An 18,049-nucleotide genomic window follows, 5' to 3' on the forward strand; every position below is an offset into this window, starting at 1 on the left:
TTTTGATAGCAATGCTTTGTACCAGGTATACCGAGTGCTTCTATTTGAAATAAAAACACAGCGACTCATCTCTAAGCCACGTTTTGCACTGCAAATGCTCTTTCTATGAACAGAATAACTGAAGATTAAGAACTCTGGCTGTATTGAGAATATCTGTGCATACACAAATATTCCCTCTGCACATCTTTTTTTTCACTCAGATAAAGCCTTGTGTGTTTATCAACACATTAAAAATCCACTTATGAGATGCTGGAGGTGTTGATAAACAAGACAATATACAATATACAATACTGGTGCTACAGCTGAAGTTCAGTCCATCACGTAACCAGGTCTGCAGCATCACAGCAGCTCATCCTCATAACAACTGTCCTCCTTCAAGCAAGGAGAGAGTGGGGAGAGAACATTTAAACATCAGATTGTTGTGCTCTTCTCCCCTGCCATGAAAGACCGGGATTACAGCACTGACAAAAAAATGTGCTTCCCGAAACCCTGCACCTTCCGGTTGTGTTCCATACAGGACCGTGTTTCCAGGGAGTTTGTTCCTGCACATGGGAAGGAGAGGACATCACCCCTGCGTTCAAGCTGGGAGCTCCTCTCGGCTTCCTCCACAACTCCTCACTGGGCATTGAAAGAAGCACTCTGGGCATCCCCTTTCGGGGTCCATTAAAAACAAATGGTATAAATCACAGCTCGCTCAGTGGTAAGGCTTGTCATCAATGCCCACCTGCCACGTCAACAAAAAGCAACAATCTGCTGTACTTTAAGTGGTAATACGTGGCTTAAGGAAGTAGGAAACGCCAGAGTGCACAGAAAATGCCTAATTATACCATACTGTTGTTTAAAGAGAAAATTCTAGGTTTATACATCTTTTGCTTCCTCTCCTGAGCGCTGACACAAGGCAATGGTTTCAGCCCGTATCGCCACGACGGGACCCCACTGACAAGCCCTTCAGAAGATGACACCTGGCAGGCTCCACGCAGCAGACAAGACATCAAGACTTTTCAATGAATATGAGCTCAGGTGGCTTAAAATTAGCAAAACACTCAATGTTTCTGTTTGGAGATGTCTAACTCACACCTTTGTATTTTTATAGTGGTGGGGAGGGCATGGGAGGACAGCAAGGGTTAAGATGAGCAGCCAGAGACCAAGATAAGTGTCCTGAATCTGCAGTCACCTCCACTGCTGAGGCACCAACAAAGACTTGGGGGTGTTTCTACCACGCTGAACCTACAGGTTTAATGACTGGGTACAGGAATCTGCGCCAGGCTACACTCGCCACTCAAAATCTCATCCTAGGAGCAAGTATTTTTGTTTTGTTTCAATACTTCAGTTTTGGGAGCAGGGAATAACTGCAAGGTACATCAAAATAACTTTTTAATGACTTCATGAATATTTTTTATACAGTACCATAAAGAAGGCACCTGCAGATCAGAGCAGTTGAGAAACACCAACCACTATATCATTTGCTTCAAACTCAGATTATCTTTTCGTATTTTATCGGTATTTAACACCATACCTGTTCTGAACAGAACGCAGAACAGTCCTCCCAGAGATACCACGCACCAGCTCGGCTGCAATTTCTAAGTGACTGGGCCAGAAAATTAAATTTGTATTTTTCCATTCAAGACGGAAATAAATGAGCGACCCGCCTCTATTTCACTTTGTCAGAGAGTTGGTACTCACCAAGAACTTCACCCTGGGCATCTTCCAGGTTCTCCTCATCAGCTGCAGTTTGCGAACCGAGCTTGGGAACAGAACTCTGCTCTCACAATAAAATAAAAATCCCTACTGAAGGGCCATGTGTGATGAGAGACCACAACCAGCCACCATCTGACTGAAAATCCAGAACCTACTGCAGGCACACACTGAAGCAGAACTTCTGGTCCCACCTCAACCCTCTTTTTTTCCTGTTTCTGGGAGTTCTCATTATTGCCCGTTGAAAGCACCACAGCTGATGCCAGGCCTGTGAAGGTTGTTGCTCTCCTTCTCCAGAGCGGGGGAAAAAAAAAATCAATTTACCTCAGTCTGCATTGTTGGAACTCAACAAAAATGCAGCCTCCCAGGTGTTGCTACGATCCAGCTCTTCTGACTCGTCCTGTTAACGAGACACACAAACCTGCCCACAGCTCCTAAATAAATCAGAGAAGATGTATTTTCCTAATTACACTGGGATTTCGGAAGCGTAGGCTGGACCATCTGGTTACAGTTAAGACTGGAACGGGCAGGGAGGTTCTGCAGAAAACTTCTGAAGATTTATGGCTATGCTGGAAGTGTCACTCTGATATTAATGAACTCAAAATACAAGGTGAAGAAAAAGGATTCAACCACTCACGCGTGTTGATAAAGCACAATTTCCAATTCATACCTATAAACTCAGTTTACTAATGTCAAATCTCAAATTCATCACGACCTTTGGTTTCAGGTCTTGACTTAGGACCATCAGGTTTAAAAAAACCTGGAAGTGCCAATGACCTACAAACTGGCCAGCTTTAGAGAAACAAAGTGAACCCGAACAAGTTGCTTGAGTCCCCCAAGCCCTCCATTCACCCCCCCACAAAACCCAGAACCACCATGAACTAAGTGTGAAACTGTGGGCTCTGGACTTCATGTGTGTGTCCTACAAGATTTATTTTTAAGCATCCGAAGGCTCCAACATGCTCCTGTGATGTAGATGGGAATATACCCATGAATTGTGATAGCACAGAATCACAGACTGGTTTGGGTTGAAGGGACCTTCAAAGCTCACCCAGTCCAACCCCTGCAGGGAGCAGGGACATCTGCACCCAGAGCAGGGTGCTCAGAGCCCCAAGGGCCAACCTGACCTGGGATGGGGCCAGGGATGGGGCTTCTCCCACCTCTCTGGGCAACCTGGGCCAGGGTCTCACCACCCTCAGCGTAAAACAATGGTTAACCACTGGGTATGTCAGCACAGGTTGTTCTCCTGCGGGCAAGGTGATGGCAGAGGACCTGGGAGTGACGGGCAAAGAGGCTGGGATGCGCCATCATCTTTCCTGCAGTTTTTGCTGCTTCTCATGTAATCGCTTTTTCTCTGCAATTCCGCTCAGAATTACACTGATGAGGTGTCTTCACTTTCATTCTTCAGCACGGCCCCAAATACCCACTCCCAAATGACGCTGGATCAAGAAATTTGCACCCTCAGTTGCTTTGTGAAGAACACGTTACCAAAGATAACCTGCCCTAGAAAATTAATATATGAAACACGCAATGCAAATGTGCTCCACTCTGCGAACAAAGTGTAAGATCTTCACTTGTCTAGAAGATGAATAGCAATTTCTTTAGATTTCTATAAGTTTCTTTGTGAATGTACAAGTTGAAAATAATATTCATTAAATCGCTTAACTGTAATAAAATGTAACTATTTGCTCAATGCATACAAATGAAGTCAGTATCAAAGTACCAATTTTCTTTTTAGTTTGTATTAATTTCTTATTGAATTATAAATACCTAATGTGTGAGGCTAATGCACAGCGCTTTACAAACACGAATTCACAAACGATGCAGCATCTTTTCCAGGCACATATGAAAGCAGCAGCAATTAATTCCTAGAATCGCCTGGCTTCAGCCTCAACGTTATAGTGGTTTTTTCCTTTTCTTTCCTTTTTTTTTTTTAAGGAGCATTTAAGAAGTCAGTGAAGACACAAAGTGTGACTCCAAGAAGTCACTTGGCCTCTGGACTGATAACGGTGTCACCGTACAACGCTGCAAAAAGATCTGCACTTTGAATTCCCGAGACCCACATCACTGAGACAGACACCCTGGAAGCAAAGAGAAGAGAAGTCCTACGAGCGACCCCCGATGGCTTTTCAGAGACTGGAGTTTGCTAAACTAAGAGGCAGCCCTAAGTCACCACCTTGTTTGAAGGAAGTTCTTACAGAAGGAGAGAGGTCCACAAAACCTTTGTGCCAGGAGAGGAGTCCACAAAAGCACAGAGAGAAATTCTGGGTTATCTGGGGTGCGAGAGGAGGTGGGGTTGGGGAAACGAGCACTGCTGCTCAAACCCCCCACCCCGGTCCCGCACCTCCTCAAGACTGACTCGCTTTTCCAAAGCACCTAAAGGATATTACAGGGATTTTAGTAAGTTAGTAAGGTTGGTAAGTACACACTCGCCTGCTCTAACAGCCCCATTATTTCACATAAATCTGCAGAATCAGAGAAATTCTACTTATGCTTCGCAAGCTGCCACAGAGGAGAGGCTGTTTCCTCGTCCCGTGCCCTTCTGCCCAACCAATGAAATCAGCACAGGCACAAACATGTTTATACAACAGTACAGGTTCACGTGAAGCCGAAAGCAAGGAGCAAATTTGACTTTCAGACTAACGAACGAGGAGCGCACACGTATTCCTGTGTCTGCAGCAAGGAACACGCTTGTGTACTTGCCCACCGTGAAGTTGTGCGTGAATCCTTAACAGACCTTGCTCGAAGAGACGCCGCAGTCCTTCTCCCTCAAAGGGTGGTCAGAGTTAAGGTCAGAGCACCCTCAATCTGCATTACAGATCTTGACTTTTGTCGGCTTTACTTTGCCTTTCCGCATTAAATATGAATGACGTTCAGCGGAACATTTGGAACATTAATTAGAGGGAAATACACATAGTTTTATCGCTTGCCTGAAAACCTATCGCTGGGGTCATTGTTCGCCCACGTAACGACAATCGCGAGCTTCGAGCAAAGTGCTAAAATATAAAAGGCTGCGTTCATTCATGTATTGGTCCAAGCTGCAGCACTATAAAGTACATCAAAAGGTGTTAATGGTTTCAATATTTATCTGCTGCAGGGAAGCACTCTAAAAAGAAGACAGAAAAAAAAAATTCTGCTAATGGCTGTGTCTCTCCATTAAAATGAAAAGCTTAATGCATCTTATAATCAGAGGACAATTTGCAAATCATTAAGAGAAATGTAAAATTCCATTAAAATACAAATCAAGAGTCCCTCACTGGACTAATAATCTTTTTGATATTATTTTGCATTTCGCTATTTCTGTTCCCAATATCTAGGCACCACAAATGATCAGTTCTTGAACATGCTATTTACCACAGCCTACTTCTTTAACGAGAGACGGAGAGAAGTATAATCTGCTATTCAGAGCAGGTACTAATGAAGAATTCCATATATTCTGAAATTTAATTAAAACCCCAAAGATTTCAAATTAGATGCAATTTGAAATGCCTGGGGCAGAAATACATGCACTTGCGTGGCAAGGGTATCACGCTGAAAGTTGATACCGTAATTGGTCTTGATGTATTTTTGTGTTGCCAGGCTGAAGCACAGAACTCATAACCATATAAAAATTCTCTGTAGATTACCTGCTCATTGAAAATGCCATCACTCAGGTAGTTCTCTACTAAATTACCATGCTACTAAAATGCACAAAGTGATTCGAAGAGAAGAGTGGCACAGCTGGTCGACGCTGCCAATGAGTTATGCATGCGTCGACGCTGCCTTTTTTCTTAGTAAAATATGCTCAGTTGAATATTAAAATATAATTGGCATTCAACCTAAGTAGCTTAAACCATTTTGTTATCTTCTTTTAAACCGATTTGGCTCCTCCACAGTTATTTTCAAGGATGCGATTCACAAACTAATGACACCATCACATTCAGCTAGATTTGTACTATTTTACATTTGTCATAAATAGGAACAATTTCTAACAGCCTTCTAGGGATGTCCTTTAACACTGGCTCCTCTTGAACATCAAAGGCCCAATTCATGGGGAAAAAAAGAAAGGAGGAAAAAAAAGGAGTATGCCATTTATGTTGTTCTTGCATATTTTATCCTGAGAAGAGTGCGGGATGCAAATTTCCAGTGAAAAGTATGTTTTTACAGTTAAGCAAGTCCTTGTTTTTCCCAGAATATACTGGTCAGCTCGCATGTTCAAAAGGCGGTAAGGCAAAATGTCTTGGAGACGGGTCAGAAAAGGGCATCCGTAGGTCAAGCAGCAGCGAAGAACCTATATGAGAAAATGGCTTCCCTGCAGATGAATTTATCTATGAGCTCCAAACATAAAGGCTGCCGTAAACGCTGCTATATTTTTGCTTTCTGAAAAAAATTAGCAGCAGTATTTAGAAACAAAGTGCTTCCCATAGCAAACAGTCACATTAAGTACATTACCTCTGAAATACCAAACAGTATTGATGGTATTTCCCATCGATAAGGTGATTTAAGTAAAACTGGCTGAAAGTTCATTAATAAAATAGGGTGGGGGGCTACATTTATAAAATCCTTTCCTTTTATCTTGATTATATAGGTTTTTATTACGAAGGGGCGCAAAGGTTACGCGGGGCTGCATGTGCGGCAAGCAAGCAAACAAATCAAAGGCAAAATGAATTAAATTAAACTTATTCCTCACAGGTCTCAGTGCTGGCAGGTTGCTAAGGTCTGGGGCATCGGGTGAACATGATGACCACATGGCTCTGGATACAAGAAGGCTTTTTCTCACACTGGTATTTTACTTCACCTGCAATTCTTACCTCTTTGTCTAAATCATGTAAACAAGCAATGTCAAAAGCTACCGAGTTGGTCAAAATATTCCTCATGTCAGGGTCAACTTATTCCTTTTATTTCACGGAGGGAGAAAGGATGGGACTCTGAACATAGTGACTTCACAAAGAACGCAGGGTCAGTGAATTCATACCAAAGAGCGTAAGACACCAAATACAAACCCTTCGTTGCAAAAAAGAATCACAGAATGGTTTAGGTTGGAAAAGACCTTTAAGCTCATCGAGCCTGACCGTTCCCCCAGCACTACTAGGTCCCCACTGACCCCTGTCCCTCAGCACCACCTCGACACGGCTGTTCAACCCCCCCAGGGATGGGGACTCCACCACTGCCCTGGGCAGCCTGGGGCAGGTCTTGATGAACAGGAAAGAAATTGTTCCTCAAGTCCAACTTCAACCTCCCCTGGTGCAACCAGAGACCATTTTGTCTCATCCTGTCACTTGTTACTTGGGGTTTTGGAACAATTTCAGTATTCACACATCTCTGCAGCTATTTCAGAGTCAACATGACTTGCTCCAATATCCCTGAATTCTCTGAGACCAAGCAAATTTTTGCCATCACACAGGTGCATGTTGGCCGTGGATCTTCAATCCACCCTTACCTACAAAATAAAGTATGTAGATGACACCCCTGTGTCCTAGCTGGGGCCTGCCTGTAATTAACGTCAAGAGTACTGACGAGGAAGGATTACCCTACTGAAAATACAATGCGTTTTTTATGCAATAACCGACCTGTTCACTTTCTAACCGACAACAGGACACACGCCGCTCTCTCCAAACTCAGACTCTTTCCACGGTCACACGTCAGGCTGTGGTTACTCTGCAAGGTGCCACCAAAACCCCCATGAACCACAAGAAGTTCCACCCCTGGAACTGGTGTAGCCAAATTGCTTTGCCTAAACCCCCACAGCATGCCAGGGACTGTGGCAGAAAGGACATTTACATCTAATAGGGCCTGGATTGTCATATATACATTTGGCAGACAAATTATCCCATGAGCAGTGAACTTAAATTAAGAGGATTCCTTAACCCCACACCAGCTTCCACTGAAAATGATGGGAATTTGGGTCTGGAACAGGAATTGGGTCAGGAATTTTATAATATCTCTGTCCAGAAAGCATTTATACTCAATTTTTTTTTGTTTGTTTAGTTTTGATTTTAAAACAAAAATAGTTGATAGAAAGTAAAGAGCCAAGCAGGCTGGAAAAAGAATTTGAGATATAAAAGTAACTGGACTAGTTTTGGGTTTGGCTTTTATTTTTTTTTTTCATTTCTGAAGGTTGGAGAGGATTGATTCCTGTTTGAAGAAAATCGTAGGCAAGTATTGGATTGTAAAAATCCATTACATGTCTAGCAAAAGGGTGACTTTCTGCTTATCAAAACTATTCTCACATGAAATGGTAATAAAAGAAGGTGCCAGTCTCTGGAATCTGAATTTTGTGTTGGCAGACAGAAACACGAAAGCTTGTCATCTCCCTGCACTGGAATCTGCCATGTCCAGATATGTGAAGTACTAACGCTTTCGAGCAGATTATTTCATATTACTTTAAAGTAACACTTTCTAAAAGCCTGAAGAGAAATGTATTTGCATGTCTGATGAAGCTGCAGCAACGAAAGAGGGAAAGTCAGGAACATTTCTCAACTTTTTTTCTTTAGTGAATTGAATCTCTGCAACAAAAACGAAGAGAATTTAATGAATTGCAACATCAATAAACGGCAAGAAAAGACGTTTTGCATTTGTCTAGGAAAGGACAAGCCTTGCCTCCTCCTCAGAGGGTTACCCAGCAGCAGAACTCGATTCTGCACAAATACAAACTGGTAAGGCCGGTGGATTTATACTTTCCCAGATGAATTTTAATGAATTTTCAATTTTTACTGGAAATAAGGCAAACATGGAGAGGTGATACCAGACAGGTCGGCTCCTGGAGTTTTTCTCTACAATCATATCCTTTAGTATCTACTGTCTTGCTAACAGCAGGCAAACACTCTTCCAGGAGTGAGTGGAAAACTCTCAAGTTTGAGACGCACTTCAAATGCTTTTGGTTGCTTTTTCTGTTAATGACCTAAGTCACCCACAGCTCAACGCGACTGCTCATAGCTCATCTTCACCCTTTCTATTCCCCACCTGCTCTCACCCTTCATTCTCATTCTTCCTGTTCTCCTCAAGGCTGCGAATCACCCCAACATAATGTTCCATGGTTTTTTGTTATATAAAACAAAGCTGGGCAGTGACCTCAGGACCAACCAGGACATCTGACACTCCTGAGTGTCCTCCAGCTCCTCCTATCTTTTGACCCGGGATTTTTCACAATTTCTCCACTTAGACTCTCGGACACTTCCCCTCTGCTTCTGCAGCTCCTCAAAAGTAGCTTACTCATTCTTATGTTTTAAAGAATGACATTTTTACCAGCCATTTCTTTCCCACTGAACATTTTTGAAGTAAGCAAATTAACAGCCCCATCATCCTCAGAAAACTGCAAGCATTCTGACCACAAAAAGTAAAAAACACCCCTGGAAACTCCGGCCTTTGCTGAGTTACAGCCAGACTGCACAAAATCTACTTTTCTTTCTTAATCTGAGCAGTTTAGAATGTTCAATCCAGCAAAACGAAGAGGCAGGAAGGTAAAAGGGTAATCAAGATGCAATGAATGGAAGGATTTTCTCCATAGGTGCTTTCTAGAAGGAGAGATTCACCACCAGCTGCAGACCCCCGCACAGACGGGCAAGTGGGCAGCATGGGAATGAAGGGTGAGTCCAACTCTGCAGCAGTGACACCAGAAAGTGAAGAGTTTCTTCGGCCCCTAAGTGGCATTTTACAGTTTTACGGCGCTTTGCTGTCCTTCGGCAGGGACTACACCGGGGTCTCCAGCCTATGCTGCTTTGGCTCGTTTCCGAACGAGAAGGCTCACAGGAAATCACAGCGTAATTATTGATTACAAGCCTGGGTACGGAGTGAAGTCATCTTGAAGAGAGACTGGAGGTACTACCGGTTCCTTTGAAGACTCTCTGCTCCCATTATGTATGAGGTGTTTCATCAATATCCCTTCTTGGACGAGTAACATACATTATGCACGGGATGCTTCAGCCACTAATCTGGCTTGACGAGCTCACCGTCCCGGTCTCCATCCTCAGGTTGCTCCTCCTCGATCTTTTTTCACAGCTTTTCTCTGCCTTTGGTTCACAAGGCCACAAGGATAACGCCACATACTCTCCTCCCTCACACCGACACAGTAATTCACAGCTCATCTGAAGAAACAGGGTGGCTGAGCTGGACGAACCTGAAAGGCACAGCTCTGCTTCAGGTCTACACCTCTGGTAGAGGTGCCCGACCGGGGAACTCCTGACTCCGGAATATAAAAGCGTGGTTTTGCAAAGCTGAAGAACTTCATCTGGTGAGGACAGTGGCACGGCACGGCACGCAGAGAGCAGAGCCCCAAGGCTGCTGCTTGTCACAGGGCAAAGGAAAACTCTTGTGTGTCTCCAATTTCCTCTGCTCTTGTTGCTCTAATGAGCCATCTGGTCTGCGAACGTGCTGCAGTGCCCAGCGCCACGACGCTTTCTGCAGCCCCGGCCACTGCGGTTACACAGCACAAAGACAGAAAAAGTCAGGAAATTCAGGGCTGGCCATGTTAACATTGCCTTTGCTGCTTCACAGACCCACAGATCAAGGAACTCCTGGACAGGCTTCCAAACAGCAATAAGGTCAATTTTTTCTCTTTGTATATAAAGGGGGCTAATGACCATGATACCTTAAGACCAATTAATCCCTTCCCATTATTCAGTGGTTTTTCTGAGATGTAAGACCTTGAAGTCATGCTGCAGAGGAGTGGCAAAACCCAACTTTTTCTTAGCTAAGTAATATTCCACGCTGAGCACTAGCCGTGATGCAAATTGTTGAAAATTCCACTTTTCCAATTACATTTAAAAATAAATAAAGTGGTTGAGAGGCTCAACAGGACAGCAGGAAGCCGACAACTCCTGGAGGTGTTGGGAAACCAGCTCCAAACTCCTCTTGCCTGCCTCAAGCTGCACTATGGCATCGGTGCTTTGGATTCGAACTTCGCCAACGATGAGTTAGGAGGAGGAATGGCTAATTCTGTTATTTAGAGTGCTTCTCGACACCCTGCCCCCTTTTAACAGTAATTTAGAAAATCAAAAGGTGTAAGATGAGCTGCTGAGTGTCAGGATCCAGTTTCCCTTTGCCTGGGTGATGCACCCACACTAGGCGATTACGATGGCATAATGGAACGGGTGTTACCGCATTTTCACTGTCAGCCCAGGGGTTGCTGGGAGGAGTTCAAAGGGTGACTGGTGTCTTGCCACCCTGTGACCCTAGAAGCAAAGCTTAGAGCTAAACCTTTTCAGGTGGTCACCGCCTGGGTGTCTTTGTCTGTCCACGCCGCATTTAAAGCCAGGAGGTAGTTGGGCTGTGCATCTCCCACCAGCCTCGACACCACAGAACCACGGAATAATTTAGGTTGGAAAAGACCTTTAGGCTCCTCGAGTCCAACCGTTCCCCCAGCACTGCCAGGTCCCCACTGACCCCTGTCCCTCAGCACCACCTCGACACGGCTGGGAAACCCCTCCAGGGATGGGGACTCCACCACTGCCCTGGGCAGCCTGGGCCAGCCCTGGACAACCCCAACGGGGAAGAAAATGTTCCTCAGAGTGAACCTCAACCTCCTCTGGTGCAATTTGAGGCCATTTCCTCTTGCCCTGTTGCTTGTTACTTGAAAGAAGAGACCGAACACCCCTCGCTCCAACCTCCTGTCAGGGAGTTGTCGAGAGTGAGGAGGTCTCTCCTGAGCCACCCAGAGCAGCTATGGGCGTCTCGGGCACTGGGATAACACAGCACTGGGTGTTGCTGCCAGGGCGAGATGGCTTTTTGCAACCTGCAAGATACCTTGGCGTTCAGAATCCACAAATCTCTGCTATTGTTATCTCAAAGTTGACTGTCACTGTTTTTCTCTCCACAAAGAACTATGTCTAAATAGTTGGCACAAAAGTAGCTGCAGAAAATGGACCGTGAATTGCAAAGTGCTTCATCCCAAAAGCATTTTGCACTTTTCTGTAAAATGAGGAACCTCTTTAATGTGTTTGAAATAAGCAGAACCCTTCCTGTCCTCAGATGATGCTGTCACAGAAAAAAAGAGAAATACAATTTGATATAAGCACTGATTAAGAAAGAAACTATCCAATAATCAATCCTTATCGCAAAAGCACTTGATGATGGAACTGAGGTCACCTAATAGCAAAGAACCACACTCTAAGCGGTCACATTTACAGGGAAGGGGAGAACAGAAGCGCCAAAGGTTTTGACAGTTTGTTGGAAGAGCTGCTGATGAAGAGAGATGTAAGAAAATCAGCGTGATGAGAAAAAGCCTTCCTGGCTTTGGATCCTCATGCTCTCACTTATGTTTATTCTGCATTTTTAAGTGCCTGGAGAAATGAGTAGGCACTTTCAAATGTAAATGTGAAAAAGTAAATAAATACCAAACTTCTAATTTAGCATTACTGCATTTCTGACTTACAGATGAAGGGAAATGTACAGCCTGACCCATTACAATGCGCCTCTTGCCTTTCTACCAAATCACTTTTAAAAAGGTTTCCCATTTTGGACGTGTATTTCCACAGTCCTTCCAACGTAATTTTTTTTGATTTTATGAAAGTATCACTGGGACAAAGTAAGAGAATAGAAATGCTATTGCATCGTTGCGATTTGGGCCAATTAACTCTTTGTGCACATTTCCATTACACAGGAGTCTCCTGCCGTAGAACACACACGCCTGGTCTCAGCCCAAGAACACGTTAATCACTGAACTAAATTAAAACCCCCCGAACCTGCACATGATAAAAAGAGAAAACTGCACTCCAGTCCCCCCAGCAGCGGACCTGCGCTACGGAAGGGCAAACACCACTGCTGCCCAGTGCGTGGCCAGTGGGTCCACCAGCCACATCCTCCACAAAGCCATGGAGGCTCCAGAGACTCAGTGCTGATGGGCCACTAGCCGCATGCCAGCCCATCCCTGCAGGCACATCTCAGAGGGGTTTTGGATGGAACCGAAGCACTTTCCTTTCACCCCCCCAAAAAAATTCAAAGGTGACAACTGCTTTCCCTGGAGAAGCTTCCTGTTAACAAATACCCTTATTTTTCCTCTTTTAAACGATCTTTGGTCTCTTCCAACCCAAGGAATCCCTTACCAACTCCAACCATAAGTCAAGGCAAGACTGCTCACACCCAAACCCCAAAACAATGGCTAGACCAACATCAGCGGTGCTTAGACAAAAAAACTTCATTAGCCCAGCTAAAAAGAATTCAGAAGCCTATTTAGGAAAATTACTAGAAGTAAAAGCATTACTTTAAATGTTTTATAATCTGCTTGTAGATCATCTGGGAAGCAGAATTCCCCCGATGTCATTCTGAGGTGGAAGGAGCAGCAGCAATAACTATTTCCCACCCAGCTTTGCCCATTCACGTTCACCCCGACCCTAAAGCTTTCACAATACAGATCTTATTTTCATTCCAGTTAATAAAAAAAAAGTCCACAGATGATAATTTAAATGAAATTTTTTAGTAGTTGATAAAATTTGTATAAAAATTAGGGGGAGCAGGGCAATACGCAACAGTTTATAAAATACTCCGTACCCACCCTCTAATTTGACTATGAAAGATCTTGCACCGAGAAATTTTCGTAACGAGGAAGGGTAGAGAAGTTCCCAGTTAAAACAAAGGTGCTGTGCAAAGCTCACGAGATGCAAGACTCCCACCTCCCGAAAGCCACAGCCTGACGATCTGCAGAACGCCCTGCACTCCAACTGCATTTTGATTCCGTTGTTCTACTTGCAGCTGCCATTAGATAATTAAGAATAGGAAACTGTAACAGCAAGAAGAAATTATATATAGAAATTTGAATAAAACCAGCAATTAAGAGCAAAGAGCTGAGTTCTTGGAGATGTGACTTGCAAAGACGTGCCTGTGAAAACAGCCCTTCCTGTCCACAGGTAGAACTGGCCACTGTTTTACACAGGTCCCTACGCCCTGAAACACAAACCTATGCACCCGTATTTAAAAAGTGTCTTTCACCTTGAACCACACAAAAAAGTACACCTAATGTAGCGTTTACAGAAAAACCAGCACTGCCTTACCTCACATAAGGTGGATATTAGTCCCTTTTTGGTGATATATTATTATGGAACCTAATAGAATTAAAAAAGAGATCTATTAAACTGAAGATTGTATTCGCTGGGAAATGATGCTATTCACGGACAGACCAGAAGGCACTGCATAAAGCAGACTTCTGAGATTTATTCCTTTCTTAAAATAACGAGATCCATTTCATTTCAGTGACTGACTTCTGTTACGAGGTCTTTAGGAACACAGCCAGTAAAGGGAGAGTGGAAAGGAGACACTTTACTCAAAGTCTTGTTTTTATGGAAATACACGAGCTGCATTAACTTTGTAATGACTCTTGCTCTTTACTTTAAAAATTCCAAATATTACCTATGATAAACTGGAGGGATCAAACCTCACGCAACCTATCACTGACCGCTTCAGTGGTACAGTGAGGTGTCTGTGACAATGGACAAGGACACATCTAAGCCTCATTCCCACTGTTGCTGATGAAAAGCCACTTGAAGTGAGCAACGACCTTACTGAAAATCCCTTCAGACATGTCTGTACTCAAACCTTTCTGCCAGCAGCTGTTGAGAGCGACCACGTCATTTTTACTGCCGTTGATCACAAATGGCAATAAATGACAGGAGCCAGCATCGCCCCGGCTGATGGGTATACAGGGGGCGCAGACCACGGCACAGACCTTGCTGGAGCAGCGGGTGGTGGAAGGCCGGCATGGGAAGGCTTGCTGTCCTCGCCGGCTCACAGAAGTAGGCGCGCAGCCAGGCCGTGCACTGCTTCAGCGGCTCCGTCATCTCCTCTGCGCCTTCGCACACCTCACAGGTGGCCGAGGACTCTGCTCTGCTGTGAGAGAGAGAATGGTAAAATTATAATGGCAAAAATGAAGATTCATACTTGCAACGTTAGCACAAAAAAAAATAATCCCAAAACATTCTAGCTGGAGTCAGACTCCACCTTTTTTCTTCTCTAATAAAGTTGGGAAGATTCATAATAGCAATAACAAAACTGCATCTTCGTCACCTCTAGGAATGCAACGACAACACGAGGTTAGCTGGTGAGGGGAGAATGTTGTGTTTAAGTCGAAGCGTCAGGGAGCAAGAGAACCACTCAAGCCCATGGTAGACGACTCATCCCCTCATGCTTCCAGGCTGGACGGAGGTGAGGTTCCTCCTCTGCATCCCCTGAAGGAAAAAGTCTCATCTCCCCAGGGACCGTCCCTGGGGAAAGGAGGAAAGGAAATGGCTTTCTACCGAACCCAGGCCCTCCTCTGCCCCGCTTCCTCCCAGTGACAGTGGCAGGTTTCTGCTTTCCTCCACTGATTGAATTGGAAGGAAGCAATTGAGAATTCATTTGATTTTCAATGGCAGCTCCTGGTTGCAGGACACTGAAGAGCAAAGCAAGCAAACAGAAAGCACCTGCAAACGCAAACATACTTCTTCCCTCGCCACTTTTTTCTTCTCTTCCTCTGGAAGAACAACATGTGTGCGAGAGCACGAAAACGTGAACCTCGGATTTGCAGATGTCCAGCCATGTTTCCCAACCCACGTGCTTTTGGTGAGGCAAAGCAGCGCTGGCGAAGGGGTGGTGGGGCTCCCCTGGTGCTCCACAAGACTGCGGTGCATATCAGATCTGCAGAGACCAGTTTCAGGTAATGGATACACAAACCGAGACCATGAGCAATGCACCAGGGAGAAATGGTGGGAAAATCAATAAATAGAAGAGAAGGCTCTGAGGAGACCTTAGCGTGGCCTTTCCGTACCTAAAGGGGCCTCTAAGAAAGATGGGGAGGGACTTTCCAGCAGGGGTTGTTGTGACAGGACAAGGGGTGATGGGTTAAACTAAGAGGGAGATTCAGACGAGAGAGAAGGGAGAAATTGTTTATGCTGAGGGTGGTGAGACCCTGGCAGAAGCCCCATCCCTGGCACCATCCCAGGTCAGGTTGGCCCTTGGGGCTCTGGGCAACCTGCTCTGGGTGCAGATGTCCCTGCTCCCTGCAGGGGGTTGGACTGGGTGAGCTTTGAAGGGCCCTTCCCAGCCAAACCAGCGTGCGGTTCTGTGAAGCAGACAACACCAAGGGTGACTGCCCAAACAGCAAGCCCTGCCAGCAATCTTCTGACACCCACAAGTTTAGGCGCCGCTGATGAGCCATCCTAAGGTTTCCTGATTATTGCAGCTTTTCCTCCCCCGCAGACAGAAATACAGCTAGACCCTAGAACAAGTTTCTTACTAGTGCGTTGATAAAACTCAACAGCACTGTCTTCTGCTGAGGGGCTGGATGTGTAACAAAGCAGGAAAGAAAACTAGATATTTCAAAATGCAGAAGAACCTGAGACGACGGAAGAGAGAGAAAAGCAGAGCAATCCTGCCACCCAGGTATGGTTCAGCAAACCACTGAAATTCCCCAGCACGCTCCAGTGTGCTGCAAGCGAGCAAGAATATTTTGCTGGTTCCTGCCTAGCAGAAAGCCGGGGAAAACAAAACGTGTGATGTACCAGCAACAGCATAAAAGACACCAGGTCTGCTTTTGCCACGAGGCAGCTTTGCAAAAAGACCGAACGCCTTCGCATGCTTGATCCACAACAGCTCGTGGAGCTGAACACGCCGGGACGCCGCTGTAATCAGCCAGCAGCCCTGGCCCTGCCTCTGGACAGGATAAATGATGTGCAGGCGGGAGCTGGGTCAGGGTTACTCTCAGAAGCGAAGCCCTCACCCGTCTGGTGCATGATCAAACGGCCCTGCCATCTCCCCCAGCCCCGATTCATTTTCTGATTAATTGTTAACCACTGAAGGCCACATAATTACTGATTAGAAAGTGGCAGAGAAGAAGAGGGACACAGCAGCAGACAGTTAAAATACTCCGGAGTTGATGGCTTGAGGCAGAGGCAAAAGAAAAATGAAGAATCAGCTTTGGCTCCAGCTTGCTAGAAATTAAGTGCACTTTTATTTCTCTCTTTCCGTTTATTTACCAAATTAATGCTTTCGATTTTTCTTGTCTTTTTGTGCCTGTGAAGTGGTGTCGATTTTCTCTATAGCATCAACGTCTGCTTTATGTTATTTTGCTATTCAATAATCTCTCTACCAAAAAAAAGGTGTAAGAATCTGTGCATAAACTTTTTTTGTATGAATATCCACAACATGGACCTCAAAGCAAGCTCCTGCCACCACGGATAATCTGTTATCCTGCCCGTATACAGAAGAATAGAGCAGAGTACGTCTCAGTTTTACTGTGGATTGTTAGAGCTACGATGATATAATAACCACAGAATATAATAATGCGTCTGAAATCTCAGAGAGAGAGAAGTTGGGAGACTTTTCTGCTCCATTTATCCAGAAGAGCACAGGAAGCACTCGAAACTACAGTAACCGTATGTTTTTCACATCATCTTGTTTCACATTCTCGGAGTCTGGAAATGATTTGGACTGTAATATCATCACAAATCCAAGAGACTCCGTCTGCTCGCTGCTCTGCAAGCAAGCGGCCCCCAGCAGCCGGGCTCTGCCGCCCACCGCCCATGCCCGCTGTTGCCAGACAGGCACCACCACGTCCTCCTGCTCCAGAAAGCACCAAAGTGCCGTTGTTCTCCCCCAAACCAGGTGGGAAGCAGCACGCCAGTGTTGGTGACGTGCAGCGCTACCTGGGCTGGCGTGTTGGCCTGGGGCCTCGAGGTACCCATCGCTTATGGTACCGAGGCCATAAGCTCCTTATTCAATATGGGGGATCATGGTCCATCAATCTCTTCATGGAGACATGGATTACAGGAGCTGCTTTGCTGATCTGAGTAGCTGAAAGAGCTAAAGGAACCTGCCGCGTTCTGCAGCAAGGCTCTGCCCTCCCGGTGCGTAGATACACTCCCCTGGCCACCACATACATGTTCCTCACCTCCACCTGGCCTCCCCTGGCTGGAATCTTTGGATCTAAGTCTTTATTTTCAAAACTTTTAAAATATGGCTTCTAAGAGCAGCACCTTGTTGCTGCTGAACATCTCTAGATGGTTTTGGTGTGACCATTCTCCCACCACGTCCACCCCAGACACTTTCATAACTCCTGCCACCTCTGTGGCGACCTCTGCTTTGGTCAAGAAAGCAAAAGCTTTGCAGGGATGGAAAGGAATTGTTTTCTAAGGATGCACTGACTTTGTATCCTACAGGAAACGTCAACTTGGCAACGTATAGGTTGAGAACTTCAAACTAGCAGAAAGTTAAAAAAAACCCCAAACAACTTCATATTAATTTTGCTTGGCTAGAAACGCTAACAACTATTGCTGGGAATGTGACGGCATTAATAAAGAAAAAGAATGAACATAACTTATGCATGGGTGTCTTCTGCTGGCCCTCCTCCCTCCTGGCCCCCCTCCCTGTCTCCTTCTGAAGCTGCATAGCAGCCCTTCGACAAACTACCTCC

At 45.1% G+C, this 18,049-nt stretch overlaps 1 protein-coding gene across 1 annotated transcript in view; it reads right to left on the bottom strand.

Moving 5' to 3' along the window:
* The window catches only part of MGMT (O-6-methylguanine-DNA methyltransferase), a 35,163-nt gene extending 17,842 nt beyond the window's left edge, over positions 1 to 17,321 (bottom strand). The window contains exons 1-3 of the mRNA XM_010139639.1: positions 17,283 to 17,321; positions 17,012 to 17,196; positions 14,330 to 14,490 (exon numbers count right to left, since the gene is read on the bottom strand). Coding sequence (XP_010137941.1) covers positions 14,330 to 14,490; positions 17,012 to 17,196; positions 17,283 to 17,321 — 385 coding nt within the window. The remainder of the gene's footprint in view (positions 1 to 14,329; positions 14,491 to 17,011; positions 17,197 to 17,282) is intronic.
* Positions 17,322 to 18,049: the final 728 nt, after the last annotated feature.

The sequence above is a fragment of the Buceros rhinoceros genome, unplaced genomic scaffold (assembly GCF_000710305.1).
Source record: "Buceros rhinoceros silvestris isolate BGI_N320 unplaced genomic scaffold, ASM71030v1 scaffold4047, whole genome shotgun sequence".
Classification (NCBI taxonomy): Eukaryota; Metazoa; Chordata; class Aves; order Bucerotiformes; family Bucerotidae; genus Buceros; species Buceros rhinoceros.